The sequence below is a fragment of the Dufourea novaeangliae genome, unplaced genomic scaffold (genome assembly GCF_001272555.1).
Source record: "Dufourea novaeangliae isolate 0120121106 unplaced genomic scaffold, ASM127255v1 scaffold168, whole genome shotgun sequence".
Classification (NCBI taxonomy): Eukaryota; Metazoa; Arthropoda; class Insecta; order Hymenoptera; family Halictidae; genus Dufourea; species Dufourea novaeangliae.
The window spans coordinates 799791-816641 of record NW_015374062.1 but is presented as its reverse complement, the minus strand read 5'-3'; the positions used below and the strand labels follow the sequence as shown (position 1 = coordinate 816641).

Below are 16851 nucleotides of genomic sequence, written 5' to 3'. Positions count from 1 at the left end.
CATGTCATAGATTGATATTAATAGTAAAACGACTTGGATCGATATAAATTTAGAAAAGAAAAACGAAAATTATCACTGAACTTAATAACTCAATGAAAAACGCGTATAAAGCCGATTTATATCTTACGTTGCTAATAGAATTCGTACAATGTTCAGGTGCCAGTAATAAAACGATCATTTCATGTGGAACAGCCTGACATTATGGACGATTAATTAATATTTTTTTAATGGTCCAGAACCAGCGCCCGGTGAAAAGGCATCAGCACCAAAGTTCGTCGAGAAGTTACAGCCAATTCACACTCCTGATGGTTACACGATTCAATTCGAGTGTCAAGTGGAAGGTGTACCGAGACCACAGATAACTTGGTTCCGACAGACAGCAATCATCAAGCCGTCCCCTGATTTCCAAATGTATTACGACGACGATAACGTGGCCACTTTGATCATCAGAGAAGTGTTCCCTGAAGACGCTGGAACCTTCACCTGTGTCGCCAAGAATGCTGCTGGATTTGCGTCCAGTACCACAGAACTGGTCGTAGAGGCGCCTCTTTCTGATCATGGATCGGATCTGACTGGTCCGTCCAGGAAGAGTCTTTCGAGGTACGTTTCCTTTACGTGTCATTTTTCATATTGTTGTAAAATCACATTTAAATCTTCTGGCTTATGTGTTTGTAGATCGTAGATATTATTGTAATTTATGGCAAAATATTATTTAATATATTTCCATTGTCCATTGCATTACTTAATTGAAAGTAATGTTTTTAACATATTTTATCACTAAATTACCGATGCTTATGCAAATATAAATTTTTGTAGAATAAAAAAAAAATAAATGTTTCTGTAAGGTTAGACAGAAAATAAAAATAAATTTTCAAATTTTATAAATAAAATAAAAATTCACAAAGTGGAGTTTGTCACTTTGGCCTGTGAATAGCTTAATTGATAGTTGGAAAGTCCGATTTGTGAGGTACGTCTTTATAGGTACGTCACATTTTTTTTTCTACATAAATCAATTAGTATAAATGAACATTGTAGAGAATCATCCCTCGCCGATATCTTGGAGGGTATACCACCGACGTTCTCTCGAAAACCAAAGGCGAAGTACGTGAAGGAGGGTGATGACGTGATACTCGAATGTCGCCTGGTGGCCGTGCCAGAACCTGAGATTACATGGTACTACAAGGACACGCAAATCACGACTAAAGAGAACATCGTGGTCGCGACCGAGAGCGACATGCACATGTACTGCAGCGTGATCAAGATCACTAAAGTGCAGAAGAAGCAAGAAGGAAAGTACACCATCGTTGCTAGGAACAGGGAAGGTGAAGCTACCATTGAGATTCCTATGAAGGTGCGTAGATTTAAAAAATTATTATTAAACTACCCAACCAAAAAAAAAATATATATATATTCCTATGAATAATTTACTATTTTCCTGTAAATAAGCTGGCGTTATAATGTAAATTTAGAATATTTGCCAACCATATTCATCGTAAAATGACGAAACTAAGGACAAGTACTACTGAGAAAATAGTATATTATATACTGGTACGAGTAATAGAACTGAAATGTGATATTCCAGATGACCGCCGTTTGCTACCGAGTTACGAGCATCCCTTTTAAAACGTTCATATTTTACAGGTGAAGACTGGCAAACCAGAACCACCGGAAATTTTAGAACCTCTTCAATCGTACGTAGTCAGAGAAGGGGAAACTGTCGTGTTATCGACACAAATTGTCGGAAATCCAGCGCCTAAAGTCACTTGGTACAAAAATGGTAAGCCGTTGAAGGGCTTAACGCCGACACAAGATGGCCACGTGAACACCCTGACACTGATTCAGCCTCAAGTGTCCGATACTGGAGATTACTCAGTGGTGGCTACCAACGATCTGGGCACTGTCGAGACGAAAGCCACGTTGACTGTTGAAAGTAAGAATTCCTTTCAGCTTATATTGCAAACACATTAACTTTTTGCCATAAATGCTTATGTATCATGCATTCATATTTTATATTAACACTCGAACGACGTTGGTTGGAACAATCGAAATACCACGATTCAAATCTATCCAAGACGCAATAACGACTCGCTCATTTTTAAAATACATTCTTGCTTATTTTTCTTCTGTGCTGGAATAGTGTTTATAAAAAGAATAGATATTTGGCACATGAAAATTAGATTGTTCAGCATCTATACATTTCTATAACGTATAGATTTCAGTTTAAAAACATTGGAAAAATCACCAGTATTTTTCAATAACTTTTACGAGCGACTTATATCACCTGTAAATCCGTTTTGCGAGGGTTGATTGGAACTAAATGAATATATGTTGCGAATAGAAATTTGTTTTTAATATTACGCTTTAAGAATGTATTGCGTTAAGCATATATCGATTAATATTAGACAGTGCTTATATTGACGCCGCATTATGCTTCGCTAATATTTTTCAGTAAACTTGAAGCCTTCGCTGGCCATTAACATTCAACATCATGCGTACGAACAATACACTGTGGTTAAGGGTAGGGTGTGCTTCTGCTTTTGCTTAGTGTGATTTATATTCTGTTTTGAATAATCAAATTTATTCGATTTGAATAACATATTGACATATTACGTTCTTTAGAAATACCAAGTGGAGCTCCCGAGCCACCACTTTTCACGGAACGGTTCCAAGAACTCACCGTTCCAGAGAAAGGTACCTTCAAGCTGGTGGCAAAGGTTACCGGAAATCCAGTGCCGGAAGTCACGTGGTTGAGGTATACTTGCTCAGTTAAATTCTTTAGAATAAATACGCTTTACTTTATTGGTCACTAAGGACCGACATTATCATTCCCGTTAATTACTTACAATAATTAAATGCCATCGAATAAAATTATACTAATCTACTTAATGTCATTTTCATTTCAAATGAACATTAAGAAAATGTTAGTCAACAGGCATTAATATATTTTGATAAAATCGAGAAAAGAAATATGTTAAAATAAATTGCTTTTTCATAGGAACAACATGCCCTTGGAGAAATCTCCGAACATCACAGAAACCTACGACGGCGAGAACATAATACTTGAAATACGAAACGCTAATTCGGAGGTGGACGCCGGGGATTATAAATGCATCGCTAGCAATCCTGTCGGCAAAGCTTCACACGGTGCAAGAGTCACGGTGGACGTCGACACAGTCACATTCACGAAGACGTTAAAGAAAGAGGTCGTCGTCGACGAGTACAAGACTCTGGAATTGACCTGCGAAACATCTCATACAGTCTCCACGAAATGGTGGCACAACGACGAGGAGGTCAGCGGTATGGATCACCGCGAGATCATTCAAGAAGGACACGTGCACAAGCTGGTAATCAAGAAAACCAGTCCCACGGACGAGGGTACATACAAGTGCACTGTTAAAAATCAGACAACTTCTAGCAAAGTCACGGTGAAAGGTAAGAATTTTCTTATTTTTAAATCACATCGTCGTGTTGAAATATTCACTGTTTGACTTTTATCATATTTCGTCGTACTTATACTACCTTTACTGTTCGCGTTATGTTTACTGGAAACCCATAAATATTATATTAGTGTCACATTCTGAAATTAGAATTTATGTTTCTTGAATTACAAAAGTTTTACAAATCGATAGACATAACAATATTTTGCTACACTTTCATATATCATTTAAAACAGACAGTGGATAGTGAATAGATAAAAATAAAATAATACACCTAGTATTGCGATGTAGATATTTGATTCTAATTTTTATTTGTATTATGTAACATTAAAATTTCTTTTCATTTGTACAAAATATTATCTCTTGTAGATTATAACTTTAATTGTTAATGAATTAAAAGTCGAATTTCAATTTCTTTGTACAGCCACCAAACCAGAATTCGTGAAGAAACTACAAGATTGCGAGGTGAAGGAACGTGAAGTCGCCATTTTGGAGGTCGAAATTACATCACAGACGGCCGATGTAAAATGGTTCAAGGACGGAGAACCTTTGAGACCGGGCAAAGAAAAATTAGAATTCGTGAAAGATGGCACAGTAAGAAAGTTACTGATTAGAAGTACGTCCGTGCACGATGAAGGAGAATACACTTGTACTTTGATTGACCAAGAATGCGCAGCAGAAGTTACCGTTGTTGGTAAGCATCGATTGTTAATATTTATCAGGACAAACTAATAGATGAAATATATTAAAAAGTACAATTCTGTTAATACCACTTTTACAAAATCCAATCTCATGTTGTCACAGTGAAACTAAAATTGTTTGATATTCTAAAATAAATCTTCCTAAAATTTTGAAACTCAGAAAAAATAAACCATAATAATATGCTGCAAATATTGCATATGCAAATTCTTATTCTTTGAAAGGAGTTTCGAAAAACCTATAGTGCATTAAAATCCACAAACCTTTCCTAAGATTTTCATAATAGATACTGACAAATTTCTCTTTCAATCATTCCAGAATTACCGCCAGAAATTATAACAAAGTTGCAAGACGTGACGATAGCCAGAGGCGAAAGAGCATCTTTCGAGATCGAATTGACCAAAGGAGACGCGTTGGTACGGTGGTTCAAAGACGGTCAAGAGTTACAATTCTCCGAGCATGTACAATTATCAATCGATGGCAAGAGACAGAGGCTAAAGATCTACGACACAGAACCAGAAGACGCGGGCGTTTATTCTTGCAACGTTGGAAAACAAACCTCGTCGGCTAAGCTGACTGTCGAGGAGCCTGGAGTGGACTTCATCACGAAACTACCGGATGTAACTCTGGTACCACTGAACGCAGACGCAGTTTTCGTCATTGAACTGTCTCAAGACGTTCCAGTCACGTGGCTCAGGTAAAAAAATAAAATTACACAGAGTAAGAATTCGATACACTATTACAGTAATCTAAGGTGAACTAACATTTAACCATTTCACAGAAAAACTGAAGTTATCAAGGAATCATCGAAGTACGCTATCATCGACGAGGGCACCGTAAAGAAATTGATCGTGAAGAAGTGCACCACCGAAGACATCTCAGAATACACAGCTGTAGTCACTAACGTGAAAACATCGTCAAAATTAAGAGTCGAAGGTACAATTCGAAAGAAATTGGATGGATTAGATTGGCGGGAAATGAATGGTTGTTTAAATGTGTCAAGGTCGCCGGTATTCGTACTGTGATTGGGCCAAGTTACGTAAAAAGCTACCAACTCTCAATAACCTGAAATAAGTAAATTTAGTTTGAAGATTTTATCAGCCATCTGTTTTCCATCAACATAATATTGTTCACCCTTTGCACACCACTGATCGCCGTAAAATCTATATCTTATTGATTCAATACAAACTAAATTAATGACTAAAATTTCAGTTGTAACCACTTATATATTGTTATTGTGAAAGCACAACTTATTAATTTCTTATTCAGTCCTGCAGTCACTAATCATTTAGAAATAAAAGAGTTTCGCAGTGCAAAGGGTTAAAATGATTAAAATTTCACAATAAAATATTGTTGAAAATTTATTAATGGACCATTAACATTATTTACAGTCATTGAAACACCGCCGAAGATCAACCCGGACACACCAAAGAAATACAAAGTGAGGAAAGGCGAGGATGTCGAGGTTATCGTGAAATACACCGGAACACCGAAACCAAGCGACGAATGGACGGTAAATGGCCACGTGGTCACGAAGTCGAAACGTGTTGTGCCATCGCTCGACGAAGAATCCGCGTGCCTGACCATCAGGAAGATCCAAGAAGAAGATGTTGGCGATTATACTTTGAAACTAGTGAATCACCTCGGCGAGAGCAGTATCGAGATCAACGTCGTCATAGTGCGTGAGTATCGTGCCTGGAATACCTTGTATTTTCTTCAAATTATATCTACAATATCAAAGAAATCATTTCTTTCTACGTCATCTATTTTGTTCTTGCAGAGGCACCAAGTGCACCAGGATCGCCGGAACCATTGGAAACTACCAACGACAGTGTCACACTTCACTGGAAGAAACCAGACTCAGATGGCAATTCACCTATCATTGAATACATTCTGGAATACCAAGAAAAGACTGAAACTTCGTGAGTATTTGGCTTATCTTCTTAATTAAAAATGTTTCTGTGTATAAAACGAATTCAGAGGAAATTTCTCTGTGGAAATTCTGATTTTCTACTAAAGAGGAAATTCTAGGTTTATTTGAATAACTGAGAAAATATTGTAATTAACGACAAAAATTGTCGGCAATAGATATAAAGACAAGAAATTAATATACGAGGTGACTTGTTTGTCTTTAATCACCAACTACTTCCGAGTTGTGTTTTTTTATTCGTCGTGATAAATTGAATACAACTAAATAAAAGTTATTTTGTACTCGTAGATGGACGAAAGTTACAGAGCAGATATCAGAGACAACTCACAAAGTAACAAAATTAACCACGAACAAAGAGTACACCTTCCAAGTAACAGCGGTGAACGAAGCAGGTCCAGGTGATACGTCACCGAAATCTCCATACATAAAGATAGCGAAACCATCAACGGCCGAACCACCAGCCGTTCTTGAACCCCTGAAGAGTATTGTCGTGGGTCTAAATGAAACTGTAACCCTATCATGCGTCATTGGCGGAACACCAACTCCAGAAATCACCTGGTACGGATATTAATTTACACCTACATATATCTACACTAAACTAGTTAACACACTATCGGACGGTCGACTAAAATTAATTGTCAAAACTTTTTGAAACGACCGATGATCTAAAAATAAACTTCCAAGGACTGGTGAACAATCTGTCTGTAATGAAATTTCTTTTAAATAGAAATGAAACTTCCTGAACTTTATTAACAGTTTTTAATATTATTCGCAATTATAAGTATATCAAAATACTTTTGTAACATTTTTCTCCCAAATAGAAAGTAGAAATGTCGAATCTATAGTAAAGGCATCGATGGAAATAGAAAGTTAATTATTTTATCTGTAATCTTTTTAATCGTGCAATCTTTATTTGATTCTCAGGTTGAAGAACGGTGAAACTTTCGAAGACAGCAGCATCACGTACGAGAATCGTATGACGAAATATACCATCGCAGAGACAACAGAAACATCATCGGCGACATTCACGGTAAAAGCGAGGAACGATGTCGGAACAGCGGAGACAACGTGCGAGCTGAAGGTACAAGAAGCACCGAAGATCAGCTATAACGAGACCTTGGCAAGCCAGAATCTGCCTGTGAACAGCCAATGGAAAATTGACATTCAGGCCAGCGGTTTCCCGAAACCGGAAGTAACGTGGTCGAAGAACAGCAAGAAGATCGTCGACAAACGTGTGACCATCCAAACCGAAGAAAAGACCTCTACCATATCTATTTCTTCTCTCGTTCGAGAAGACACTGCTACTTATACGGCAAAGGCGACCAATCAAGCCGGTAGCTCTTCGGTCGACCTGCATCTTCGAGTCATTGGTAAGTTTGAAAGAAATCTGATTGAAAAGCAAACCCAAATTTTGTCCAATGCCCGTTATAAAGTTATGGCTATAAACAACTTGTACGCAAGTTGGCAGCAACATATACATCAAGTTGGCCTGCGCAAACCTTGTTCCAGTTTTGCCCTCAATTTGACATAGGTCATAGTGCAACACTTACTGCTAATTTGCTGTACCATTTTGTAAGCTGATTTGACATTTATTGCTGAGAATTTGCTCGAAACTTGTACATAACTGGTTATCAGGATATTAAACACATACTAAAGTTTTAACTTGACGTTAAAAAATAGTGAAAATAAAACAAATCGAAAAAGTGGTAACTTTTTTGTCCCCTACTGTGTGTATAATTTTCATTTTTTTTTTTTTTTCGATCGTTTAGATAAACCAGGTAAACCGCAAGGACCAGTCATTTTCAAAGAGATCAGACAAGACCGCGTCACCCTCGAATGGCGACCACCAGCTGACGATGGTGGAATCGAACTCGACAAGTATACCATCGAGAAATGCGAACCAGGCAAATCCTGGGTGAAGGTTGTCGACATCGACAAGGAGGTAGAAAGCTTCTGTATGCCGAGTACAAGTTCCGGATCATCGCCAGGAACGCGGTTGGTGCATCGGAACCATTGGAGTCTGACACAGTCAGGATGAGAACTTCCTTCGGTACAATAAACATAACATATGTTTTTTCTTACAATAATATACTTTCTCGAATGTACTAATTAAATTTATAAAATTCACAGAACCACCGGGACCACCAAGAGGACCATTAGAAGTATCAGGAATGACGAAGACATCGTTCACGATAAAATGGCAACCTCCAGAGAACGATGGTGGAACACCAATCACAGATTATATCATTGAAATGAAAGAAGAATCAAAGAAGTCTTGGCAAAAGGTTAATAAAAATTGTATAGAGGTACAGGAGACGCACAGACGAATTTAATATTTGAGTGCTTATCTTAATTTGTTGGTTACAGATCGCCAGTACCAAACACGAAGTGACCCACTTTAGTGTATCAGACTTGAAAACAGATGTACCGTACAACTTTAGGATAACAGCTAAGAACAGCGTTGGTACTGGTCCTCCTTATGTAGCTGAAGAACCGATTGCAGCCGGAAAACGAATCAGTAAGTCAGTCAAATTGTTCATAACATTAATCCTTTAAAGCTAATTTGATATAATAACTATTAGATGCACCGATAAGTAATCGATTTTCATAAGCTCATATAAAATAGTGAAACAGAAAATGACTTTTCAGCGATTTCAGAAGATGTTAGGCTTGTTAGTGAATGACAGTGAATATTGTTCAGTTTTTAAATAGCTGAGCAACGATAGAGGATTACAAATTGGTGCACCTACTACTAAAACGCCGGATAGATTTTTATAACGCTTCAGAAAAATATACTTTGCTTTTTCATCACCATTCATTACCTTTCTATCGCTTTAACATTACGCTTTCAATCGAAGCTTTGCTTATTTAATGCTCGTGCTTTCGCTATCACTTAGAAATAACAAAGCTCACCGAAAGCAGCATGTACGCTCTGTTGGGTATATTCCCGCCATCGAAAATAGTCATCAGCAAGAGTAAGTCGATATCACGCATATTTCCCTGCTTTACTCATTGTCCAGCCTGTTTGTTCTATCGTTACAAGATTGAAATAATTTTCAGCACCACCGTCGAGTCCACAACATGTGCAAGTGACGAACGTTACCAGCAAGAGTGTTACTCTGAACTGGTCACCACCTCTTAGCAATGGTGGCACAGAACTCACAGGTAATTTTAATTTTAAAAAAACATACTATATAAACTACGTAAATATTTTTCTTCCAAATAGGATATGTTATCGAGAAGAGACCGTTAATCGGTAAAGGAGCAAGATGGACGAAAGTTGTTACTTTGGACGCGACAACGCTTCAATACTGCATCGAGAACTTGAAGGAAAGCGAATTCCTCTTCAGAGTCTTTGCCGAGAACAATCAAGGACTCAGCTTACCTACGAATTCTGAACCAGTCACCCTAAAGACACATGCCAGTGAGTACCTTCACAAAATATAGGAATTATTTGCTCATGGAATTATTGCATCTCGACGTAAATTCCATATTACTTTAAATGGATTTTACATAATAATTTTAATAGCGATTTCGTACTTCGCTTTCCACAAACATAAAAAAAATAAATAATGCACACGCCTGAAGCGAGATTTTCCGGTCACCAACGCATTTTCTAAGAAGACGAGATTTCCCTTGAATATTTAATAACAGTGACTAAGTCGAAATTTAATCAATTTTTCACAGGCGTACCATCACCACCCACCGCACCGTTGGAGATCAGGCAGATCGCAGCGAATACGGTAGTGATTTCCTGGGGAAGACCGGAAACTGATGGTGGCGCCCCGTTGGAGGGTTACAAAATTGCCATCAGGGACGCGAAAAAGACGATGTGGATGGAGGTGGGTCGTGTGAACGCCGACGTGCAGAAACTGAATATCAGAGACCTCCAGGAAAATCACATGTACCTGATCAGAATCTTCGCGAGGAACGAAATCGGTCACAGCGAACCTTTGGAATCTGACGAACCCTTCAATATTTTACCAGCTTCCGGTACGTTTCTAAATTCGTACTACAGTAAATACTCGTTTAACAGAGGCCCCACTATTGTACAAATATTATCTCTAGAATTGTAAGCTATTTCACTGTGTTAAACCTGAATAAAAAATTAGCATTACACCTAAGGACCTTAGCTTATCAATGCCGAGGAGCCTTCGAACACTCATCGAGAATTTACAGTAGTTTACAACGGTTTAATATGTTCGTTCAATTCCTTTAGACGACGTTTTTTAATATGTACTTTTTTTCTGATCTTAGAATTAACGGTAGTCGAGCCAATCGCAGAAGCCACAGAAAAGGGTGAAACCGCATCGGTGAGCTTCAGTACAGAGAACACGAGTTCTTGGCTCAGGGATCACAACATGGACGCCGATATTCATACGTACGCGAGGGCGAGGCTACTACGACAAGACGAATACTTCTTCCGCATTTGGCACTACGCTAAAAAGCTCTTCGAATAAGCATTTTCACGGTTTAACGAGAGAATGGGCAACCGAAACCCATTCTCGTTCTCCTTCTAATCGAGGACCACAGAAAATTAAGACATAAGTAATTACATAAAAAGAAGAAAAACGAAACAGCAAGGGACACCTATAATATTGTACTTCGTAAAAACATTTTTTATTTCTAATAATCTTGAATTATCATTGTTCTTCTTCTTTCACAAACTTGTTAACGGCTTCTAACATTTTTGATTTTGTGATCTCTCACGTGAACACCGTCAACGAAAGCATTATGATAATGCGATCGAACTGTTCTTCGTTAGAGTCGAACATGTAACGGCTAGATTTAATCTAAGAATCGATACTGGATGGGTGTAGAATCTAGTCAGCGTAGAGTAATGTATTTTTCTTTTCTTTTTTTTTTTTCTTTCAACGGACCAAGACTTCCTCCACGCATAACTTCGAATCGATACGAGAGAATCCGAGTACAATCGGTCTGTACTTCCGGTTCTCCAAATAGTCACTGTCCTTCCTCATAATCGTGTCCTTGGATGTTCGAGGCTGAATCGAGAGTATACTTCGAAACGTTTTTCGTCGAAAAAAACACGAAGAAACCGTATTAAAATTCTTCGCGATGGCTCCTTGGAAAGTACGCATTTCTTTTTTGCAAACATTAACACTTACAAATAAGCGATGAAAGTTTATATAACACTGAATATTATTACACTATCGCGAAGCTTTCGACATACTGTTCCTTCGTTGTCGTCTCTATTTTTCCTTTTGACTAAATTATTATTTAAGTGAATTATTAATCTCAATTATCAGGTAAATGGAATCGAAGTATGCTATCGGTTCGTCGAATTTCCAGTCGCCTGAATTTTAGTAAGGAGACCTAACTTCCTCGAGATTCGTTTTCGTACAAATTGAACGCAGTCAAGGAAGTATTGTCGATGATAATATAACCCCGAGATATACGATCGAGAATTCGATGGTCGAAGAATGTGATAATCGCTCGTGAAAGAGTACATTGTTGTAAAGAAGCGATTTTAGGAATGATTAAGGATACTTGAACCCCCTGCCCATCGAATTGTTTATACCCTATCACCCCTAAAAACATCCTCGAATCCTTTGTATGTATTTATATATATATATCGCGAGCGGAAAGCATCGTTTCAGTTATTCACCCGAGTTTGCGAGGATTACATTTAGTATTTATTCGTAATGTATAATGTATATTTAATTGTTACTCGTTACCATTACCGTTGTAAGGATTATCGATAATTGTCGTCGGTTTTCAACGCTGACGTTAATACGACTGGTCGATAAGACCAGACATAATGTGCAAACGAAGCAATGCCACGCGTGGTTGGTGTCGCGAGACGTAAAAAAATATAGGTGCATGAACAACAGCATCGATTCACCAACGACGTGTCGCATACTTCGCGGTTATATATTGTAAGACATTTTATGAATTAAATTATTGCAAATTCTATGCCAAGGTGTTTATTCATTTGATAAATTAGAATAAATTTTTGAAAAGAAATAGCCTAACAATACCTGGGGTTTGGAGGAATTCGCAGAAATGCGAATCAAATAAAAATATTTCGACGTTTAACGGTTTTATTTCGAAGACATCTGAACAGAATTCAACCACGTTCCTTAAAGTCTGCTCTACAAAACATAGATTTTCGAACATGGTTTTTTTAACCAATCATACCTCGTCTGTGGTTGAACGAACAAATTATACACAGAACAACAGATTCTAATCGCTTCCAGCTAATGTAAAGTAACAGCTAGCAACAAGGCTCAATACATAAAAAAGAACAACCTCGCAGCCTTTTACCTCACATTATTTGCTATATAAATTGTTAACTACTGGATGATTACGACGGTCACTAATATATCAACTAATAATGATTGCCCGGGCCTCACCAAGTGGAAGTTGCTGCGAATGGAAACGCAAGGAAGGTAGACGGAATCACAAGTTCAACGTCTATCAACCTTTAACAATTTGTCTCGTTATAATCGCCTTAGATCTTAATTCGCTCGCAATGAACACACACACACGCACACACAACAATTTAAATTAATCGTGATGATTGTCAGGTGAAGAAAAATCTCCATGTGGTCTTCGTAATAACAAAAATCTTCTCATGTTCTTCAAGTGGAGACAAATGTTCACATGATCTTCACACAAAAAGATATCTTCAGATGTTGACTTAAGTTTAGATTAGCGAACCGTAACTACATAGATGATACCTTGATTCGTGAAACGGACACTCAAAAGAATATGTTCACATATAGTAAGTATAAAAGGGTATAATAACACGTATTTATACATATTTTATGTTGATAAATTGGAAATTTAATCCCACGACGATTCCTGAAACTAAACAAAGTACCAATGTGGGTACTTATCATTCGCAACATTAATTATTTAATGTTAACAAATTTCTGGAGAATGTTAAAAAAGGCGACAGATCCTTCCCGTTCACTACACTAATTTACTAAATACCTAATGAAAAAATTCCCGCACACACGGGATTATTATCGTCAAAATCCTGACTAAAAAAATTATTAGTTGCTGTTCTTTTAACAGGTCAATATTCTTTAATTCTTTTTCATTATATTTGCAATAATTTATTATCATTGTGTGATTATATTGGCTTGTGCAAGGAGGAAGTCAGAGGTTGTCACATTCCTCCACTAATGTTTCATTCATCATATATGTATTCAATATATTGCCTATAGAGGTTCATATACACAATGGACTCAAGAATAGGCATTGAATATTAAGAGCATTAATACTGCTTTGTCCAATTATAAAATGTTTATTAATTGTATTAATGGTAGAAAATGCTATGTATAAGAAGATCCTACCCTAGCTAAGAAATACAGTTGATCAATGTTACTATTTGAAGGTATGATAGCATACCTACATTCACTATACTCGACAAATTTAGCATATATACAACCAGTTACCTATGCCACATTGGACTAATCGTCCTATGGCATAATTGGGTACTGGAGTAATAAAAAAGGCATGCAAGGACTCACCCGATGATAGAAGAGTTTACAGTCTTTGCTGGTGGAACTTCACATCAGGACATCCGATTCAGTATTCAGTGATGCAACATTTAAAGAAACTGAAAAAAAAAACAAGACAAATTTATTACCCTCATATTATTATTATTGATAAATATGACACGACAATTATTCAGTTTTTAATATTTATGGATTACATTGTAGCAATAATACATAACTATGCTGCAATCATGTTTGTTTTTTTATTTAATCCATGTCCCGCTTTTCTACATATTCAGAAAGTCATTACAAGTACCAAAGTTGCATTATTTACGCATGCTTCAATAAAAAGCATGATAAACTATGCAGCTCGTATTAATCAAATTTACACCCAAAACTGTATATAAATGCAAATACAATAATCTCATATGGTAAGAGAGGAGAAATTATCTATAATCTATTTTAATACAATTTCACGACCGAGATACGTAAATCACAAACATTTCCAATTTAAATGTCTCGAAGTATTGTAGTTTAAATTTTGTAACATTCAAGGAAGCCATTTTGAATGCTTCAATTAAATATATGAATTGAAAAAATTGCTCGAAAAAATTCTCTGATCCTAGCACAAACCACGAAATCACGATTATTTCACTTACGGTTAAAAACAATATAAAAATATATAATGAAATGTCACTTTGTTGTTATAATAAATATTATAATAAATATAACAATAAATTACCAGAGTTCCCCAATTTCCCGCCAAATTCCGTTTGAAGGCAGTCAGCGATGCTCAGGACGGTAGTACGTACTTTCAAACCAGAACTCTGAAACAGAAAATAAACATAAACTTTAAGTAATTACACTACGTTAAACTCGTAGGGTGTCGCAAAGATTACAAATTGGATCAGAAATACGTAAATATTATTTTAATTGGTACACAGTGAAACCGAAGATTAAACCGGTATCTACGGTATCGTATTAATTTAAGATTATTTAGTCTTAGTAGGATAAATATTACAGAACAGTAAAGATAGAGAGCTAATAAAGGTACTAGTAATTGATATATATGAATAAAGATGAAAGGTAATTGTCAAAAACTTACTTTGGCACGAAGGAGCGGCTCCTACGTCTTACTGCATCAAATTCTCCGAAACGAATGACACTTCGGTTACATTCGGCTGGTCCCAAGCGGTTCATTCGGCTATCTTCGGGAAATTACGAGTAGCTGATTGGTCAGAGCGGTATATCCCCCAAGTAATACGATTTGGCGGGAACAACATATGCACCACTCCAGTTTAAACGACGAATGTAACACTTAAAAAACATAATGCCAAAAATATATATGTAGTTCGTCACTTATCTAAAAAATAACTTATTAAATGTCCGTTAACGTATTTATACAGAATACTAAATTTATTCAGACTTTACTTCATGGGAAGCATGATCTGGGAAACTAACATATTTCTCATTCTTGTAAACGAAGCCAATGTCAAGGTTAACAACAAGAAAAGGACGATCGAAAAATGTAATACTTTCTAAAACATTTATTCGAAACTTATGCACAAAACGTAATTGAACTCATTTAAATAAAATAACAAATGTTTAATATTTCTCGTAAATACTAAGACGAGATTATTGTTTAATCATTTATGATAAAATACAAATTATTCACTCGTAAAATAATTTTATTGTGAAATAATTTCGCGTGAATTGACTGAGCCAAAAATTCTATTATAAAAACTGTAACAGTCATTGTCAAGGACAATAACAATCCAACGCCGATCACTTTTTTGTTATAATAAATGATGTAATAAATTACCAGAGTTCACCAATCTCCCGCCAAATTCCGTTTGAAAGGAGTGAACGATACTCAAGGCGGTAGTGCGTACTACCAAGCCGAACCTCTGAAACAAAAAATAAACGAATTTTAAGTAATTGCACTACGTTAAGAATACTTACGTTACAAATTAACAATTACTGAATTCGTGGTGTGTCGCAAACTTATAAATTCAATTAGAAATACGTAAATATTGTATTAATTGGTAAACTGTGAAACCGAAGAATAAACCGATACCTACGGTATCGAATTAATTTGAGATTATTTAGTCTAATTGTATAAATATTAAAGGACAGTAACGGTAAAGAGCTAATGAAGGCACTAGTAATTAATATATGTATATGAATAAAGATGAAAGGTAATTGTCAAACACTCACTTTGGCACGAGCAAACGGCTTGTACATCCTATCACGTCAACTTCTCCGAGAGGAATGGCACAGATGGCACTTCGGTTACATTCGGCTAGTCCCGAACGGTTCATTCGGCTATCTTCGGGAATCGCGAGTAGTTGATTGGTCAGAGCACTAAATCCCCGACTAATACAACTTGGCGGGAACGTATAGTATAGGCTCAGACGAAGTATAAGAGTAGATATTTCATGCAATGTATTTTTTCAGCCCACTTTTATGGGGCGACGTCGCGCCATTTGTTTTAGTATCATTAATCAGAAAATATAATTAATCTTGATTTCTCAGAAGATCCTCGACCAACGAAAAAATTGTCTCAAAATAACGGAAATAATTAAGATGTCTATAAAGTGCGTATATTCAGCCCACCCTATATATAGGTGCGATGCACAACTGAACGGCCAATGGCGGGGAGAGCGCGCGGGTGATTGGAGCTCTCTTATTGCAATATTTCTGGAATTCTAGCCCTCTACAGCCCCGAAGGCTGCAATAAACGAGTGCCTACTGTACTACCTGAGTTACTGATAAAGCATGAATTCTGAATGATAAAATGGTAATGGGGTGAGAGGATCCCAGAAAATAAATTGGATGTTAAATTTATTCTTATGCCTCGTCTGTGATGTTAGGCTTATCCTTATATCTTGTCTGTGATATAATATACAGATATTGTCGACGTATATCATTTATATTTTGAAAAAAAGAAATGTAAAACACTTATTTATCTACATTATAATATTTAGTAAATATAAATAATGACACATTTGGATGCTCCATATACAAAATTGCTCCTTATGAGTTAAATTGGAATTTTAAAGAATATTATTTAATTAATTAAATTAAAAAAAAAATTTTTATTTTCTAGAAAATACCTGATGATTCAAAATATTCTAAAAATTAAAAGTGTAGTGCCATTTATGATTCACATTACATATTTAATCAAAAAATCAGATTGACAGGATATATATTAGAAAAGTAAGAAGTTACCAATTATTCTCTTAAATTACAAAGATAAAAGACTTAATAAATACTTACATGGTTACCAATTTTGTTATTATTGTTAAAATATGATGCT

General features: G+C 36.3%; 1 protein-coding gene across 1 annotated transcript in view; it reads left to right on the top strand.

Moving 5' to 3' along the window:
- Positions 1-10526, top strand: part of LOC107190148 (titin-like) — a 43539-nt gene extending 33013 nt beyond the window's left edge. The window contains exons 11-30 of the mRNA XM_015578900.1: positions 237-600; positions 1036-1351; positions 1642-1930; positions 2620-2752; positions 2996-3432; positions 3862-4131; positions 4455-4833; positions 4918-5072; positions 5528-5818; positions 5917-6058; positions 6355-6624; positions 6991-7436; positions 7836-8030; positions 8197-8351; positions 8434-8584; positions 8964-9041; positions 9127-9231; positions 9293-9490; positions 9754-10059; positions 10324-10526. Coding sequence (XP_015434386.1) covers positions 237-600; positions 1036-1351; positions 1642-1930; positions 2620-2752; positions 2996-3432; positions 3862-4131; positions 4455-4833; positions 4918-5072; positions 5528-5818; positions 5917-6058; positions 6355-6624; positions 6991-7436; positions 7836-8030; positions 8197-8351; positions 8434-8584; positions 8964-9041; positions 9127-9231; positions 9293-9490; positions 9754-10059; positions 10324-10526 — 4883 coding nt within the window. The remainder of the gene's footprint in view (positions 1-236; positions 601-1035; positions 1352-1641; positions 1931-2619; positions 2753-2995; positions 3433-3861; positions 4132-4454; positions 4834-4917; positions 5073-5527; positions 5819-5916; positions 6059-6354; positions 6625-6990; positions 7437-7835; positions 8031-8196; positions 8352-8433; positions 8585-8963; positions 9042-9126; positions 9232-9292; positions 9491-9753; positions 10060-10323) is intronic.
- The last annotated feature ends 6325 nt before the right edge of the window (positions 10527-16851 follow it).